Source organism: Fringilla coelebs (assembly GCF_963513975.1).
Source record: "Fringilla coelebs genome assembly, chromosome: 21".
Classification (NCBI taxonomy): domain Eukaryota; kingdom Metazoa; phylum Chordata; class Aves; order Passeriformes; family Fringillidae; genus Fringilla; species Fringilla coelebs.
This window is the reverse complement of record NC_140047.1, coordinates 4,486,839-4,502,314: the sequence shown is the minus strand read 5'-3', so window position 1 is coordinate 4,502,314 and position 15,476 is coordinate 4,486,839. Positions and strand designations below refer to the sequence as shown.

General features: G+C 44.2%; 1 protein-coding gene across 1 annotated transcript in view; it reads right to left on the bottom strand.

Moving 5' to 3' along the window:
• Nucleotides 1-15,476, bottom strand: part of PAPPA (pappalysin 1) — a 173,628-nt gene that overhangs the window by 119,879 nt on the left and 38,273 nt on the right. Inside the window, exon 3 of the mRNA XM_084219498.1 lies at nt 2,410-2,555. Coding sequence (XP_084075624.1) covers nt 2,410-2,555 — 146 coding nt within the window. The remainder of the gene's footprint in view (nt 1-2,409; nt 2,556-15,476) is intronic.

The following is a 15,476-nucleotide window of genomic DNA, read 5'->3' as shown; positions in this document are numbered from 1 at the left end:
ACCCATGATTCCTCTCTCTCCTCCTCTACACAATACAAGCTCTGATTGCTCTGGTGCTTGCTCTTTACCCAGGTGGAGCCATTTATACACACAGAGTACCCTGACATGTTTTTTGGGGTTCTCTATCCCAAAAAGAATTCCAGATTTTTTTTTTCCTAGTGGCAGGATTATTGGTGAAATTCCTCAGCAGGATGTGCCTCCAGCACAGGCTGGTTAAATTGTTCTGGCATTGGAGAACCCTGAGGCAGCTGGAGAGGGAGATTTTATTTTTGCCTTTGTTGAAAATTTATATTTTTTATAGCTGTCAAGAATCTAAATCAATTGCAGTTTTACAGAAAAGATAAACTCCCTCACCCAGACAATCTCTATCCCAGCCTTTAGATCTGCACCACAGGACATATTTCATATTTTTTATTAAGTACATATTGGATTTATAGAAGAGAGTAAAAAAGATTAAAGATGAATTCTTACAAACCAAGCACAGGTCTGGGAGGGCTATTAAGACAGGAAATTATGAGCATTATTTATTTATTTTTTACTTTTTTTTCCCCCCTAGCAAGTCAAATTTAATCTGCTGTCCAATGTCTATTTTTTTCTGTGAGATCTTTTTTTGGTCAATGAACTCTGTCAATGCTCTGTAGGAGCTGAATTTAAATTGTTTTGCTCAGGCATGATGCTGACAATTAGCTTAACGAAGTGACAGAAGAACTCATCAGGGCTTTGGGCGAGCCCCAGCCCTCTTGCAGAAGGTTCTTCTTGGCACTCTGGAGCTCTCCCCTTGTTCTCTGCTCCCTCCCATGGCAACACCAAGGGAAGCTGTGAAATCCTCATTTAGGGAAGGAGCAGCTCTGTTGCAGCCATATCCCACTTGTGCAGTGACTGGGGCTAATGTTTCACAGAATCTCTGAACTTTCTGGGCTGGGAAGGGACACACAAGAATCATCAAGTCCAACTCTTCAGGAAATGGCCCACACAGGGATCAAACCCACCACCATCCCAAAATGATAGAAATCCCATCACTGTGGCTGCTGGTCAAGGCTGGGGTTAAGATTTGGCCAGGTGCTTTTTGGGGAGTGGTCACTGGTGGGCATTTACAGAACCTTCTGGTGTGGGTGCTCCCAGCAGGAGCCTGCAGAGAGGAGGCTGCAGGCAAGAGTGGAAGTGGTTTCAGTTCCAGCTGCACTCAGCAGGAGTGTCAGTGTGTAAGTGCTGCTCCCTGGGAAGGGAAGTTTGCTCACACTCCTTCCAGAGCAGCTGCAGAGCTGGATGTTGTAATAAAACATCCAATAAACTGAAGGAGGCAGCCAGTGCCAACTGCTTGGTCTGACCACAGAGACTCCCTCTGCTGCAGAGACAGGTGACCATAAAGACAAGGTAACATCTCATCTTTGGGGTGTTTGTGACCTTGGAAAAGCCCCCCCTGACTGATGGCTATTCCATACAGCTCAACTTCCATTGTGTGTTTTAGGATAATAAACTCTGCTTGTTCCCCTCATGAAGGTTTATAGTCACCATATCTTTTTTATTTAGCTCAAGATGGAGTTGGCTAATATAAAAACTGGCTGAAACAGTCTGTCACAAAGATTTAACTTGGCTAAAACTGGACTTCACTTCCAGCCTAGGAAGGTCTGGATGAGCTGGTGAAATATCTGGAAAAAGACCTCCTGCTCAGAGGAGATGACCAGACCAGGTTTGCAGCTTGAGGGAGGGTTGTGAAGTTAGGAGAAGCTCATACTGACTCAGTCAGTGCCTTCTGAACCTTTTGAGGCTCCTCTGACGTTTTGCAGGGAGCACAGGTCCAGTGGCACTGCGGGTGGCAGTGAGTCATTTGGGAGCTGCAGAGCTTTGTCTGGATCCCCAGGCTCCAGCAGCAACCTGGTTATGAAACACACCAGGCAAGCTGCAGGGTAGTGAACTCCTTCCAGTTCCACTCAAGTGAACATTAGAAATACAATCCCTCAGCTGTTTGCTCTTTTGCACATTGGTAGAGAAAAATAGCAGCAGATTTTAGCTACAGTCTGTGAGCTAATTGAAAACTTGCTAATGAGCTAAAGATCAGAATGTAACAGGCTGAGGTTAAAGATTCACCTCTGTCTCATCCCCACACCTATCCCCCAATCTTCTGCAAACTGCTCCCATGGAGTGAATGCCCTGTAAAGTAGCTTCACTGAAAAGGTGAAATACTTTCAGCTTGACATCATCTACAAATACCATAATATGCTTTGGGTTTATAACCTAATATTTTCCTGGTTGTGAGCCAGTATCTGGGAATCGTGAAATACTTTTTTTCCCCTGACTATATATTAGAGGAATGATAAGAAATCAGAACAGAGCTTAACGCATATTTGTCTTTCCTTCTTAGTGCCTCAAAAGAATGCTTTGCAAAGAAGAAACATCTTTATCACTCACCTAGATGCATCAAGGCTTCTTTGTCCCAGGGCCAAGTTGCCACTCCAGCCAGCTCTTCCTCAGAGGAATTGGCAAAAAAGATGTTGAGGTGTGTGGATCCATCCAGTTTGAGTATGTTCTTAAGTTCATTGACATCCAAGTATGCCCTGTAGAAAAAGAAAAGCATTTTTTTCCTAAAGGTGACACGAAAGCAACAGAACACTGAAGAAGTGCTGCAATCCAGGCAAAGGTCTTATAATACCCTGCATATCAATCACCTGAAATGTTTTAATAACCCACTCCCAAACTTTGATTACTTTGCATTCATGTAGTGAATCTCATCTAAAACTTCAACCCATTGATTAACTAAGGCCACAAAATCCAAGGTAAATACATAAAGCTGTCCACATTCTCAAGATAAGTATAGGAATCTATTTATTATGAATGTAATTAACCAAGTATTATGGTCAGTAAATCTTTTTACACCAGCAGTTAGCTTGCACATTTCCTCTAAGCTGTTTGTTGTTGCTACCTCTAATTTTCCTTCACAATAACAAGTTCCACATCCTCAGGCTGGCACCACAACTAACACCAGCTCACAGAGCCACTCCTTTAGCACCAGAGGCAGTCACTGGTGCTGAAACCCATGAGCCTAACCCTGACATCCCATAGCTGGAATTGCTGTTCCCAACAGGCAAAGTTGTGCCAAGAGGTTTCCTTGCATGAGCTCTCCCCAGGAGTGCCACCACACCATGACATAAATTCCTAAGGCTCCTTGGGTCCTCCCAGGGTGAGCAGAATTTCTCCTTAGCTTTTGGGATGCCTGGAAATCACAGAGCAACCTGTTTGCAGGCAAGCTGAGCCAATCCCTTAAGCTTGATGGCTCTTGGAGGTACTTTTTGCTCCTTTAAAGAAGTAGATTTTCTAATACTGGAATGCAGGAGCTATTTGCCAGTGCACAGACCATGGTGCCACACTGTTCACACTGCTCCAACTCCCAGTAAAGCTGGAGAAAACAAAATGTAAGATTAAACCCGTTTGTTCTCCGTTTCCAGCTCTCACTGGTTTTTGATATGAAGTGTTGTGGTAAGAGAAAAGCCAGAAGGGGATCATGCTGTAGTATCTTCCCTTGACAGGTGGAGACCCTAGAGAGAGGGATCCCACTGAGCCAAGCATGGTTCAAAGGCTGAAAGGAACAAACACCACCATGGCCATGAGCAGGCTGATTCCTGCTTCCTGGAGTCCCCCTTTGTGAGTGTGCATGGATGTGTGCAAGGCTCACACAGCTCTCCCAACCCACACACCCCCACAAGCTCTCAGAAGGGTTCCCTGCATACTTTGCAAGGCTTTTGCTCCCAGAAGGGTGAAATAAAAAAGGGGGGAGCTGGCTCAACACCAAGATCTTTTTGTCCTTCCCCGGAGGACTCCCAAATGGAAAACACATTCATATTTCCACAATAGCTTCCCCTGCCACTTGCTGAAGTCATTGCCTCCAAAATAGATCACGGCTGGGTGTCCCCAGGCCCTGGCTGACTCATGGAGGAAGATGTGCTCTTTGGGGACACCACTGGAAGGGGATGTTTCCGTTCCATACAGTGTTTATCTTCCAATCAAATGGGGATGACGTCCTGAAGGACAGGTCAGCACTGTGACCCTTTACACATTTCTCATCTCTCCAGTGTTCTCAACACATCCATGGAAAACACACAGACCTTCCCCTTAGCTCCTCAAGCTTGTCCTGCCTGGATCTGCACAGTGCTCTGAGGCTCTGCTCAATCTACTCCCAGGATCTTCTTTGTGCCTTAGAAAACATATTTTCCAAGCATGGGCTCCTACATAGACACATCCATGAGCAATAGCTTGAAATTCCATGTGAGACCTCATGTGCACTTCCAAATATTCTCATTGTGAGAGCACTGGGGGAATGTGTGACAGGGGGTGTGACCATGGGGAGGGGACAGTGTGTGCCTGCACCCATGGCAGCATCACTGACAGTGAGCAAAAGCGTAAGAGACAATGTGGGAGTGACGTGATGTTTTGTGCAAGAAGAGGGGCAGAAACAGAAGCCCCTAGTCTGATTAGAACAATGTTTGTGTGTTTGTATCCCAGTGGGAAGGAAGGTCCTGCTGCCTGGACTGACAGTGCTGTTGGCTCTGGATGCAGATGCTTTATGCACATGCAAATCCCTGTAGGAGTAACCATAATCCAACTCCCCTCCTGAGATTACCATTTTTATCCTTCCTCTTCCCTCATGGCTTCAAATAATCTAAACTAATATTTCTTTATTCTCAGCTGTCTCTTTGCTTATCGTTTACACAATCCAATCCCCATTTATCTCCTCAGTGCACGGCCACAGTTGCTCTTTCTCTTCCATACAGCCCATGTGCTCCAACATCCAGGGCTACATGGATTATTACTTGCAAAAACCATCCAGAGCAGACAACATTTAACTAATTGTCCAGTGATGGCAATGCTTCACTGAGACTGGACTCATGCCTTATGCAAATCCATCCTACTAAGTCCTTTGGACTTGACTTTCTCATATTTCTCTGACCACTTTTCTCTGCTGGCCAGGGGAAGGCTGTGAGTGAGCAGAATGCATTCAGTGGTGGAAGACCAGAATGCCAAGAGGATTTTTAGCAAAGGATCTGCCCGGGTGTAAGTAGATCATGCTTGGAAGGCAATAAATGCAAACTCCTTCATGGAAACAGCCAGCAGCCCCCAGCACGTAAACACACCCGAGCCCTGAGCTCTGGCAGAGCCCTGGCAGTGTGTGAGTGTGCCCATGTGAGTGTGCAGGAGCTGAGATGTGAGCGTGGCAGTGAGGGCTTGGACACTGCACACACGCCAGGCAGGCAGGAGAATGTGAGGAACCAGCGTGTGCGTGTGTAAGAGATAAAAACACGAGCTGGAATTCCTTCCTCTCCTTCCTCCCCATGTTTCTAATAACCTCCCATCCCTATCCATCATCACCACATTCCTACACTCAAGGAGGCATAAATTAACTGCTTTTGCAGTTCATGTCCAACTCCGTAGCCGCAGGCAGCAGACCCAACAGTTACCAGGTCAAAACAGCTTTCAGTTATTGCTTTGGACTAGGCTGACTCCCCCCTGCTTCCTTATCAGCCCAGACTATCTGACCCAGTGCAATCTGTGAGCACTGCTTACACTTCTCAAGGTTATGTGGGTCCCCTGACAGAGGACATTATGTCTGTCACATGGGCTCGTGCCAGAGAGAGCCAAAGAGCCCAGCCTTTCCAGCACTGCCAAACTCGCATTTCAAAGACATGAGTGCAGTCCTGGAAAGGGATCAAAGCCTTTCCAACTGTCATTAGAATATTTCCTTTATGCATCTCTCTGTGAGTGCCAGCAACATATTTAATAAAATTCATTGGCTGGGGATGGTACCTCCAACATAAACCTGAATGGGGGAACTGTCAGGGCAAGTCTATGTGGAAAACAAAACAAAACCCAAAGCACAACAAAACACGTGTAATTCCTGTAATGGAAAAAACATACGATGCTGTGAGCATGCCTTGCTGGAGAAAGCCTAATGAGCCTATTAGTGCATCATAAAAGGTCTCCTTTGCTGGAATCTGTTTTAGACATAGAAATTCTATGGGCTGTTTAAGGCCATTTGGGACACCAAATCATATCAGGCAATGCTCACATTCCCACCCATTTCATCGACTTATTTGTTCAATGCAGTTTTTGCATTCTTTTTCCCTCTGCTGCATTTCAAAGAGCCCTCTGAAACTGTCCTGGGCAGCAGCTCACTGTCATCCAGTGAGCCCCAGCCCTCAGCCAGGGATATGGATCCCATGCAGTGCTCCAGTTTCAGTCTAATGGAGTTTTTAGCTCACCCAGCAGTGTCTCTAGGCAGCCCTACCCATCTCACAACCCACCCCATCAGTCACCCAGGCATTATCCCCGTGCCTGTCTCATCTGTCAAACCCATTTCCTGTCCATTTGGGCTGTGACTCGTCCCCAGGCAATGAGGTGAAGCCCTTGGCCACCAGCCCCACCTGCCTGTGGGAGCCACTGTGAGGAGCTCCCTTTGCTGGACCTGAGCTCCACATCCAAACCCAGCCACAAACCCCTGTGCTGAGCCACAAACACACTTGGCAATGGCTCTTAAACTCAGCTGATATCAGATTTAATCATATTAAACCTGCTTTCGGTGACTGGAGTGGATCAGTTTTGTTGGGGGTTGGCAACTCTTCCTCCTTTTCTTCTCTTCTTCTAGGTCAGAGAGTGGCTTCCCCAAGTTTCCCTGATGTGGCTGGGCTGCAGCCTCTTGCCCTCCTCGTTGTTTTTGCAAGGAACACAGAGTCTTCCAGACTTATTGTTAGGAAATTTCCTACTGTTTGCTCCCAGTTATTCTCTATTTGCCTTTGTTTTGTTTTGTTTTGTTTTGTTTTTTTCCTTCAAAGTGTCACTTTACAGCAAGAAAACAAACAGTATACTTAAGAGATTATTTGTAAGATCCCATCCAAACACAGAGTAGGAACTTTGCTACCTGCTCACTATGGAGTATGGTCTGCAAGTGCCTGGTGAGTTTGTTAGGAACAGAAGGCATTGCATTTCATCCTTAAAAAAAACCCCAACCAACAACAGCCAAAAACCAACAGCACCTCTGGAACTGGGAAGTCAGCCTCAAAATATCTGAATTTTCAATATTGACACACAGTGTCCTGTGCTTTACCTACTGGGTTCAGCACACAGGAGGACAGGGTAAATCTGCAGGAGTCACAGGGCCCCAGGGAATCACTCTTCTTCCCAAGACTCCTCAGAAGTGCCAGCCCAGCCCAAACCATGGTGCATGGTTTAGATGAAGAGAAAGCTTTTTTTTTTGGACAGCCCTGGAACACTCTCCATCACCCTGTGACAGATCCTGGTGTGATTCCCAGCATGGTGTGGCTGGCAGGTCTTGGAGGTGTTCCCTGTGTCCCCCCAGGTCTGATCCTGGCCCCAGGGTTCAGTGGAGCAGCAGTGACCACAGCAGTCAGTGTGTGCACAGGCACCCAGCACGTGTCTGTCCTGGCTGTCCAACCCACACAGTGCCCAAGGTTTCAGGGTGCAGTGTACACCTAGAGATTCTCACTATCTGCAGTGAAAAACAAGAACAGTTTTGAGATAAAGGATATTTTTCCTGAAGATAGTGGCAAGACCCACGACTGCAACAGCCCTGAAAGCTGCCCTTGAAATGGGGCCATTTGGCAGATGTGCACAGCTGTAATTTATCTTTTCCTCTTGTGATTTCTCAGTCCTGGGTGCTTAGACAGCTGAGTGCCCTTTTGGAGAGGCAGTGTTGATGCCAGTGTGAGAGCTGCCTTTTGCCCTCTGTCGTAGGGTCACAGACAAGTGAGTCTGGAAAGGATGTCCAGAGACCACGGCTGCCAGCCCTTCACCCCTGAGCTGAGGCATCTCCCTGTGTCACCAAGCAAAGTTTTATTTAGCTCACTTAAAACCACACATGACAGGGACTATGCCACTGTCCCAGTAACCTGCAGCCCTTGTTTCAATTCCTTTATGGTCAGAAAGTTGGTGTTTTTTTTAAAGGTCAGCCTAAATATTTTTTGCTCTATTAGAGGAGTATTTGTGCCATTCCAGCACTGACAGGGAGGTTGGATTCCCTTCTGCCTTAACAAACCTATTACTTATTTGAGAAAGCCTATATCTCCTGTGTATAATTTCATTTTTAGGTTAAAACTATCTTATTTCCTCAGCCTTTCTCACTGCTTTTAAGACCTCAGCTTGTTTCTGATGCTCTTATCTGTGCTGTCCACATCTTTCCCAAAGGCAGGTCATCAAAAGGGGACACAGCCCTCAAGCTGAGAGTTTATCAGTGCCATGTAACTGCTACGTTTGTCCTGTCTGTCACCTCCAACCTGACACAAAGACACAGGAGAGATTTCAGACCTCCAAATATTTCTAACTTCTTTTTTATTTTTTTCTTTAAACCTGAAGTGTTACAGGTCTATAAAAAACCTGTATTAAAAAAAAAAAAAAAGACAATCTACAAACTCTCTTTAGCAGTGGACGTGCAATAAAATTTGTGTCTGACCTGATGTTAAAGATTTGCCTTTGCTGGCAAATTCAATTTTGCTCCTCATTTCAGATGGATCACCATAAATCATGTGCAGCAGGAAGCGTGCCTCATCTACACTGAGTTTAGTGTTAATTTAAGACACTGGTGTAAGTGTAGTAAAAGTCATGATAATTTATTGATAAAGGTATAAATCTTTCAGTAATTGGGACAGAGCCTGAAACAGAGCAGAACCAGAATACTCCAAGTGAGAGGCTTCAGGTCCAGGTTTAGGTCCAGATCACTGCCTGTGTTCACACTGAAATCCAAGTGTGCAACTGTAATTCCAGCCACATCCAACCCAGGCAGTTGCTAGGTCATGTCCACAAGCATAAATTGCAAAGCACTGTCAGCACATGCAGGCTTGGCAGCCCTGAAAGTATTTCGGTTTATCTGCTGTAGCAAAATGTCCTCTGCAGGCCCCAAATCTGATCTTCCCTTAAAGAGAGAAGAAATGTTTTGGCAAAAAAATATAATAAGGTTAAGGATCCAAGAAAAACCCCTTAGGATAATTGTTCAAATGTAAATCCAGCTCCTTGGGAAGGTTTGTAGCCCCTGCTGAGCTCTGTGTCACTCTGTGACACTGTTCATGCATTCTGAGCCTGCTAAACCTGGACCAGGGGTTTTTACATCACTGACAGGTTTTACAGTTAAGATTGACCCCTAAGTAAAAAAATAATGCAAAATAAAAGCCAAAGTGGCTACAAAACTCTGGGTGTTCATTGATGCCAGGTTTCCCTTTTTCAAACTGGAATTCTACCACTAGGATAGTGACTCAGGCTTTACTCACCCAATTAAACAAATATGTAAAAAAAATTATAGAAGGAAAATAAGACATTTACTGTACAATGGGAATCCTTTGGGTCTGGTTTTTCTTTATCCTGCAACAGAGTCTAAGAGCACCTCCTTTCTTGAAAGTAGAGAATTTTTACAACTGTAAGGTTATCAATTTCATTCCATTTGCTTTGAAACCCAGGCTTTCCAGCAGGACAGTCCTAGAAATACACAAATTTCTACTGTAACAATAAATCCATAGGACTTAGAGGAAAGAAAAACACACGGTATATAAAGGATATTATTTTCTGTTATGTTCTAAAATCAGGATTATCATCTTAGTGTGCATCCCTGCCCAGCCCTCTCTGACCTCAGAAAAGACTTTCAATAAATGGTACAGCTTTATTTCATGCAATCACTTAACTCCTGGAGATTGTTAATGCAGGATCTCCTTAACAGGCTGAACCACAGCAACAGGCTGGAATAAATTTGGTGCCTGGACTAGTCCAGACTTTGTGCTGGGTCTTCTCTTGGTTTGTTCATGTGAGCCTGCACTCTGAGCCAGCCTCTGCTCTCACTGGGCTGCACACAAATATCAGCACTGACTGTGATGTATTTGCTCCAGTGTAAATCTAGAGTTAGAGCAAAATTTGATTCTCAAAGTGCAGCTTCAGGTTCAAATCCAAAATCTCAAAGGAAACATCAGTTGAAACAACCAATTTTTGCCCAATTTTTGGCCAAGGCAACTTGCTTTTTAGAGGAGGGAGGCGGGTTTCCTTAGATCTCCACACGGATTCTCTCAAAGGTTTGTAAATCCTTGCCAAATCCTTCACAAACCTGGGCTCAGATTCAGAAATACAGTGAAAACAGATTTTTTTTTTCCTTTTTTTTTCCCCCCCCCGGCACTTCTGCTGCTGGTTCTGGCCAGGATAAGAAAGAGCAGAGGCTCAGGGAAAAAGATGATGCAAAACTTTTCAAATGTCTAACATGTTCTGTCTGAGCTCTGGGCAAAAACTTGGCTCTTCATGTATATAACATTATAGGTTCCTTCTCTCTCTTTATCCTTCATCCTTCCAGGCTTTACTGACCAATTGTTACACCCCACCTTTAGATAACCTTTATGTTGGTTTAGAAAGAGTTGCAGTGCTACAGACCATAAAGATCTGAGCCTAAAGCTTTTGCAGGGTCTACATCCAAGAGTGGAGCAACTTTTGAGTTCCCTCAAGCAGCAAAAACTGAAAAGCCCCATTTCCTTGCATGACCATAACAAATTATTAAACTACACAGAACTCCATAATACACTACAGAAAATAATCAACTGCACAGAACTAGGAAAAGATACTCTGGCTGACCAACTTGCAGGGAGGAAAAAAAAATAGAAAACAAAGGGAAAGCCTTGGCAGAGAGAGTTGTGATCTTACTGTACAATTAACTTCTGAGACAGTGAGTAGGATTAAAGGATGGAACATTTCATTTAAAAGAGCAGAGCATTATGAAGCATATATGCACATTTCACAGGCCTTTGAAATCAGCAACACTGGCAGGTTTATTTGTTTTGATTGTCTCTTTTTCTTTCTTTTACAACTTTGGTATTTTTTTCTCTTCTTTTCAAGACTAGAGCCAAATGACCCATGAGAAATGTACTGTAATTTGCCTCTTATCTATCCCTCATCTCCATCTGATATTCCCTCTGCCCCTGGTTACCCTGATGTTTTTCCAGACTCTCCAGCCTGAACCATCGTAACAAGGAGAAAAGTCAAACCATAAAGAGAGAAGCAGCATAAGGATATTTTCAGGGAACCTGTTCTGTTCAAACAGATTTCCTTTGCCACTTCATGAAAACCTCTTTTGGCTGCAGCCAACCTCATTCACGTACTCAGGAGAATTTAAACCCGTGGAGGAAGGTGTATAAATTTCAGGCCAGTTTAACTCTCAGTTGTGCTGCTTGGCACTTGCACACTGCTTCCCCTCTGGGCCTCAGAAAGCTTCCTAAACATCAAGAGAGAAATTCCATTCTGGTCAAAGCCCTGACACCAGCCCTGCACTGCTCCAAACCCCATCCACCCGCCGAAGGGATGCTGAAGCAGGACAAAACCCCTTCTGCTGGGCCTCCCCTCAAGAAACTTTACCATGAGTGAAGAAGTCATGAAAGTAGGCAAGTAGAATATTTTTCCTTGTCTTCTGAATGGGAAAACTGACAGCAAGGATTTGCTCCTCTATCCCTTGAGCCTGCATTCTCTGATAATATGGATCATCTTTCTTTTAAATAAGTGGTGTCCTGCGTTGCAGATACTTGAAGTTTTCTGCTGGTGGCCACTAATCATGCTTTACGAGCCTTCACTCATATTTTACAATCTTTGGCTTGTATTTTACAATCTCCAAAAAAGTCCTGAAGGTCTGGTGCTCTGCAGATGGAACACCAGCGCTCCCTACAATGAGCTGGTCCTTCCCAAATCCCTCAATTTCACCATTCCTGAGGACAAAGCAGCACATTAATTTCATTCTTGTGGAACCAGGCTCTGCTTTCAATGAGGGAGCAGCCACTGCTCTAATATTTGGCATCTACCACCTCTCAACCCAAAGCTTTCAAGAACATCCAACTGATATGGGCACAACAACACTGCAAAACAGCTCAAGTAAGGGACATTTTGGTTTCACTCAACCTGAATTTTTTTATTAAAACATCAGAAATCAGGAATGCAGCCTGTCATAACTCCATTGAACTGGAGCAAGAGTAAGGTAGAGCCTCTGTAAATCAGAGATATAGAGGAAACTTGTGACTTTAAGACTGAATTTTCTTTAACTATGATACTAACTCAGAGCAACTTCTATATTAACATTTTCTAAAAATTTATAATATTAACACTCAACTCCAGCCTGTCTTCCTCATTTCTCTCTAGGTCAGGCTTGAGATCCCATTTCCAGCCTGCCCAAACATCTGCCTTGCTGGTGGGACCCGTGGGAGCCACAGCTGGAGTGACTTTGGTTTGTCCCTTCTGGAACACTGGGAATGCTTTGTGTCCTCTCTGAAGAGTGCAGAAAAGCATGGAATTACCCCACAGACACAGCCCTGTCCTGGGCTCCTGCTCCCTGTGCCCTCTGCCCATGCAGCAGCAATTTTTTGTGAGTGGGATAGGACAGGATGCTGGGTAGGCTCCGTGGGTGACATATGTGGGAATATTTGGGATTTCTAGGATTTCTTTTCACATATTTGAATATTTGGGATTTTTAGAAAGCAGCACACAGGTCTGGGTTGGGAGCACTGTGGCCATGGGGTGCTCACAGAGCAATTATTGCTCCTGAAGAAGGGGACATGTGGCATTGTCCCTGCCAGTGCTGCTGGCACTTTAAGAGGTTGCTCCTTCAGCATCTTCCCTAATTACCACACAGCAAAAAATGCAGGGTGAAAAAAGAAAAAGATCAAATTCTTCGCTCCTTTCATACCAGTTTTTGACACTAATCCTCCCTGCACATAAACCCCGTGCCACAAAGGCAGATATACATTGAGATTGGAATGAAAAGCGACTTGGAATCAGGCCGACATCAACATAAAAAATAAAATAAAATCACATAAAATCACAGAGGACCTAGCATGTTTATTGCAGATCCTTCTGGAGTTGATGGGCCAAAATAACCACTCCAAATATGCAGCTTGCAAAACATTCCTTTTGCTTTGGAGATGCCGCTTTCTTTTCTGTTTTCATTTTTACAACCCATGGACTTCCAAGTCTCCTTTCTTAACCTCCTGGCAGGATTGTGCATGAAGAGGGTCCTGCTGCAGTGGGAAGACCATCAATGGTTAGGATAATTCCAATCTTCCTCTTTTGTGAGAACAAAACAAAAATCTGATTCAAATGAGGCTGGCTGAAATTTCCTCTTATTTCATCTTATGCAGAAAAGTGTAGGAGACACCCAAGTGAGATCACAAAGAATGCAGTCTGGTGATGGAGACTTCAGTTCAAGGAAACCAAGTGTCCTGCAAGAGAAACCTCACATTTTCAAGGTTCAGGAGATCTTTTATCTCTGTCACAACAAAGGAATTATATTTCTCTCTATTTGGTTTCTAGGGAGTTTTTTGCAGAGGATATTGATGGATCATAACAATAAATCTTTATCTTCAGCTGTGAAGCCTTGAACACACTTTTTAAGGAAAAGAAAAAACTGAATAGTCAGATGCAAAGGACTACTAAATATTATGAGATTTACAAAAGCTGGTTACTCTTGTTCTTTCCCAGCCATGATGAGATTACAAGGAAATAGAAAATGTCAGTCACTGAAACAGAAATTTTACATGAGAATATTTAGCTTTGAAGTTCCCAGAATCCACAGTCAATTGCCAGGTGATCTGGCAGAAACAACAACACACCTGCAGTGAAAATGGTTCAGAGTCACAAAAAGAAAATATTGCGGACAGTGTACTTCCTAAAGCCAACTTTTTTTTTTTAATTTCTACTCTTGCTCTCTAGGAAAACAGAAAGAAATGAATAAAAGAGCAGGAGAGAGATGTAGTAGATCATACCTTTGTCAAGGAGACTGCTGGGAAGAGAAACATGCCAACAGCGTCTGTAACAGACCCCACAAACATAATGAACTTCTTGACATTGAAATCTCTCTGCTGAGCAGGAGGAAAGATGTAAATGAGCATTTGCCAAACACTCAAGAACGTTCAGAATGTCTGGTTTTTAAACCTGTGCAGGACCCACAGCTCCTGCACAGATCCCTGGTGTGTGTTTGGCCTTCCCAGAGTGGACAGTTCCTGAAGTGGAGGGAGTAGCCAGCAGAAAATCAGCAGTGGGCAGCAGCCTGAGCCAGTGCTCAGGTCAGGAGTTGGATGGAAGGACGTTTGGATTTCCTCACATATGGATCTGCTAACGTGTGTACCAGAAAACAGGCACTATCAGCCCAAAACACAAGGCTGATTGTAAGCATTCCCTGGGGGACACATTTCCCCAGACCCTGCTAAATTGGACTGGCAGCTTATGAAACACACAGCTCTGATCCAGCATGTAACTGTAAACTATAGGAAATCATACCCATATATTTGGCCTTCAGACACGAGCGCAGAAATTGCCTGTTTTGGCACCACAAGCCTGTGGATCCACATGAATCAAACCCAGACCTCTTGCAGAGGGCTGTGGGAATGCAGAGATCTGTTCTCTGCTGTCAAGTGATAGCACAAAAGGGGGAAAACTCTAATTTTCCTTTATGGCAAATTTCTTGAGCAACTTTTGTCCTGATCCTGACTGCCATGGACGGGCCGTGCAGTCTAATTTCCCCAAAAATTTGCTTTGTATTTGCTCATTCAGCCACAAATCAGCTTTTGCCTCGGTTTGCTCCTGTAATTTATTGGTGATGTGTCACTAACCACTTCTACAGCACTTAAGATCTCGATGGCTGCAAGACCAACTCTGCAAAGGGTCCAGCAAAAACTGCAGATTGTGATTTTTGTCCCTGCACACAGACCCCGAATTACACAAACCCATCCTTACAAAGCCTTTGTTAGCGTGAGATCTCTTGCACCTCCCTGTCATAGGCAGAGGGGACTCTTATGAATTCCCTCACTTCCACAACTCTGTGCCAGCCCAAGCACTTTGCAAAACCTGACATCCTGCCTTATTCAGCAGGGGGGGAAGAGAAGGCATCCTGCCAACCCTACTGGACTACCTCCTCATGATGGTTTTATAAATCAAAAACTAGAAATTCTTCAGGTATTGTTCCCAGCAGAATGTAAAAATAACTTTGTGTCTGATCAATATGAGAATAGTTGAAGGTTTGAGCCTGAATTAAGACATTATCACAGAGCCAATTAAGTTGAAAAAGACCTCTGAGGTCTTTGAGTCCAACCTATGACCAAACACCACCTTGTCAACAACACCATGGCCCTAAATTCCACCTTCAGTCTTTCCTTAAACATCTCCAGGCACAGTGACTCCACCACCTCCCTGGGCAGCCCATTCCAGTGTCTAATCACCCTTTATAAATAGGACATTTTATAGCACAAAGACAAGAATAAATCTATCCCCAAAAGTAAATCTGTCAGAAGAATTCTGAGTGTATGAGGAGGGAGCCAGGAACTTGCAGCTCTTTTCTGAATCAAATTGGATGCAGGGAGGGAAATCAAACAGCACAGATTTCTCCAGGCAAACTGGGAGAAACACTCTGATGTGTCTGAAGGAAGTATTTTACTCTGTGTTTGGAAGTTTATCATGACCGATCAATTCTGGAG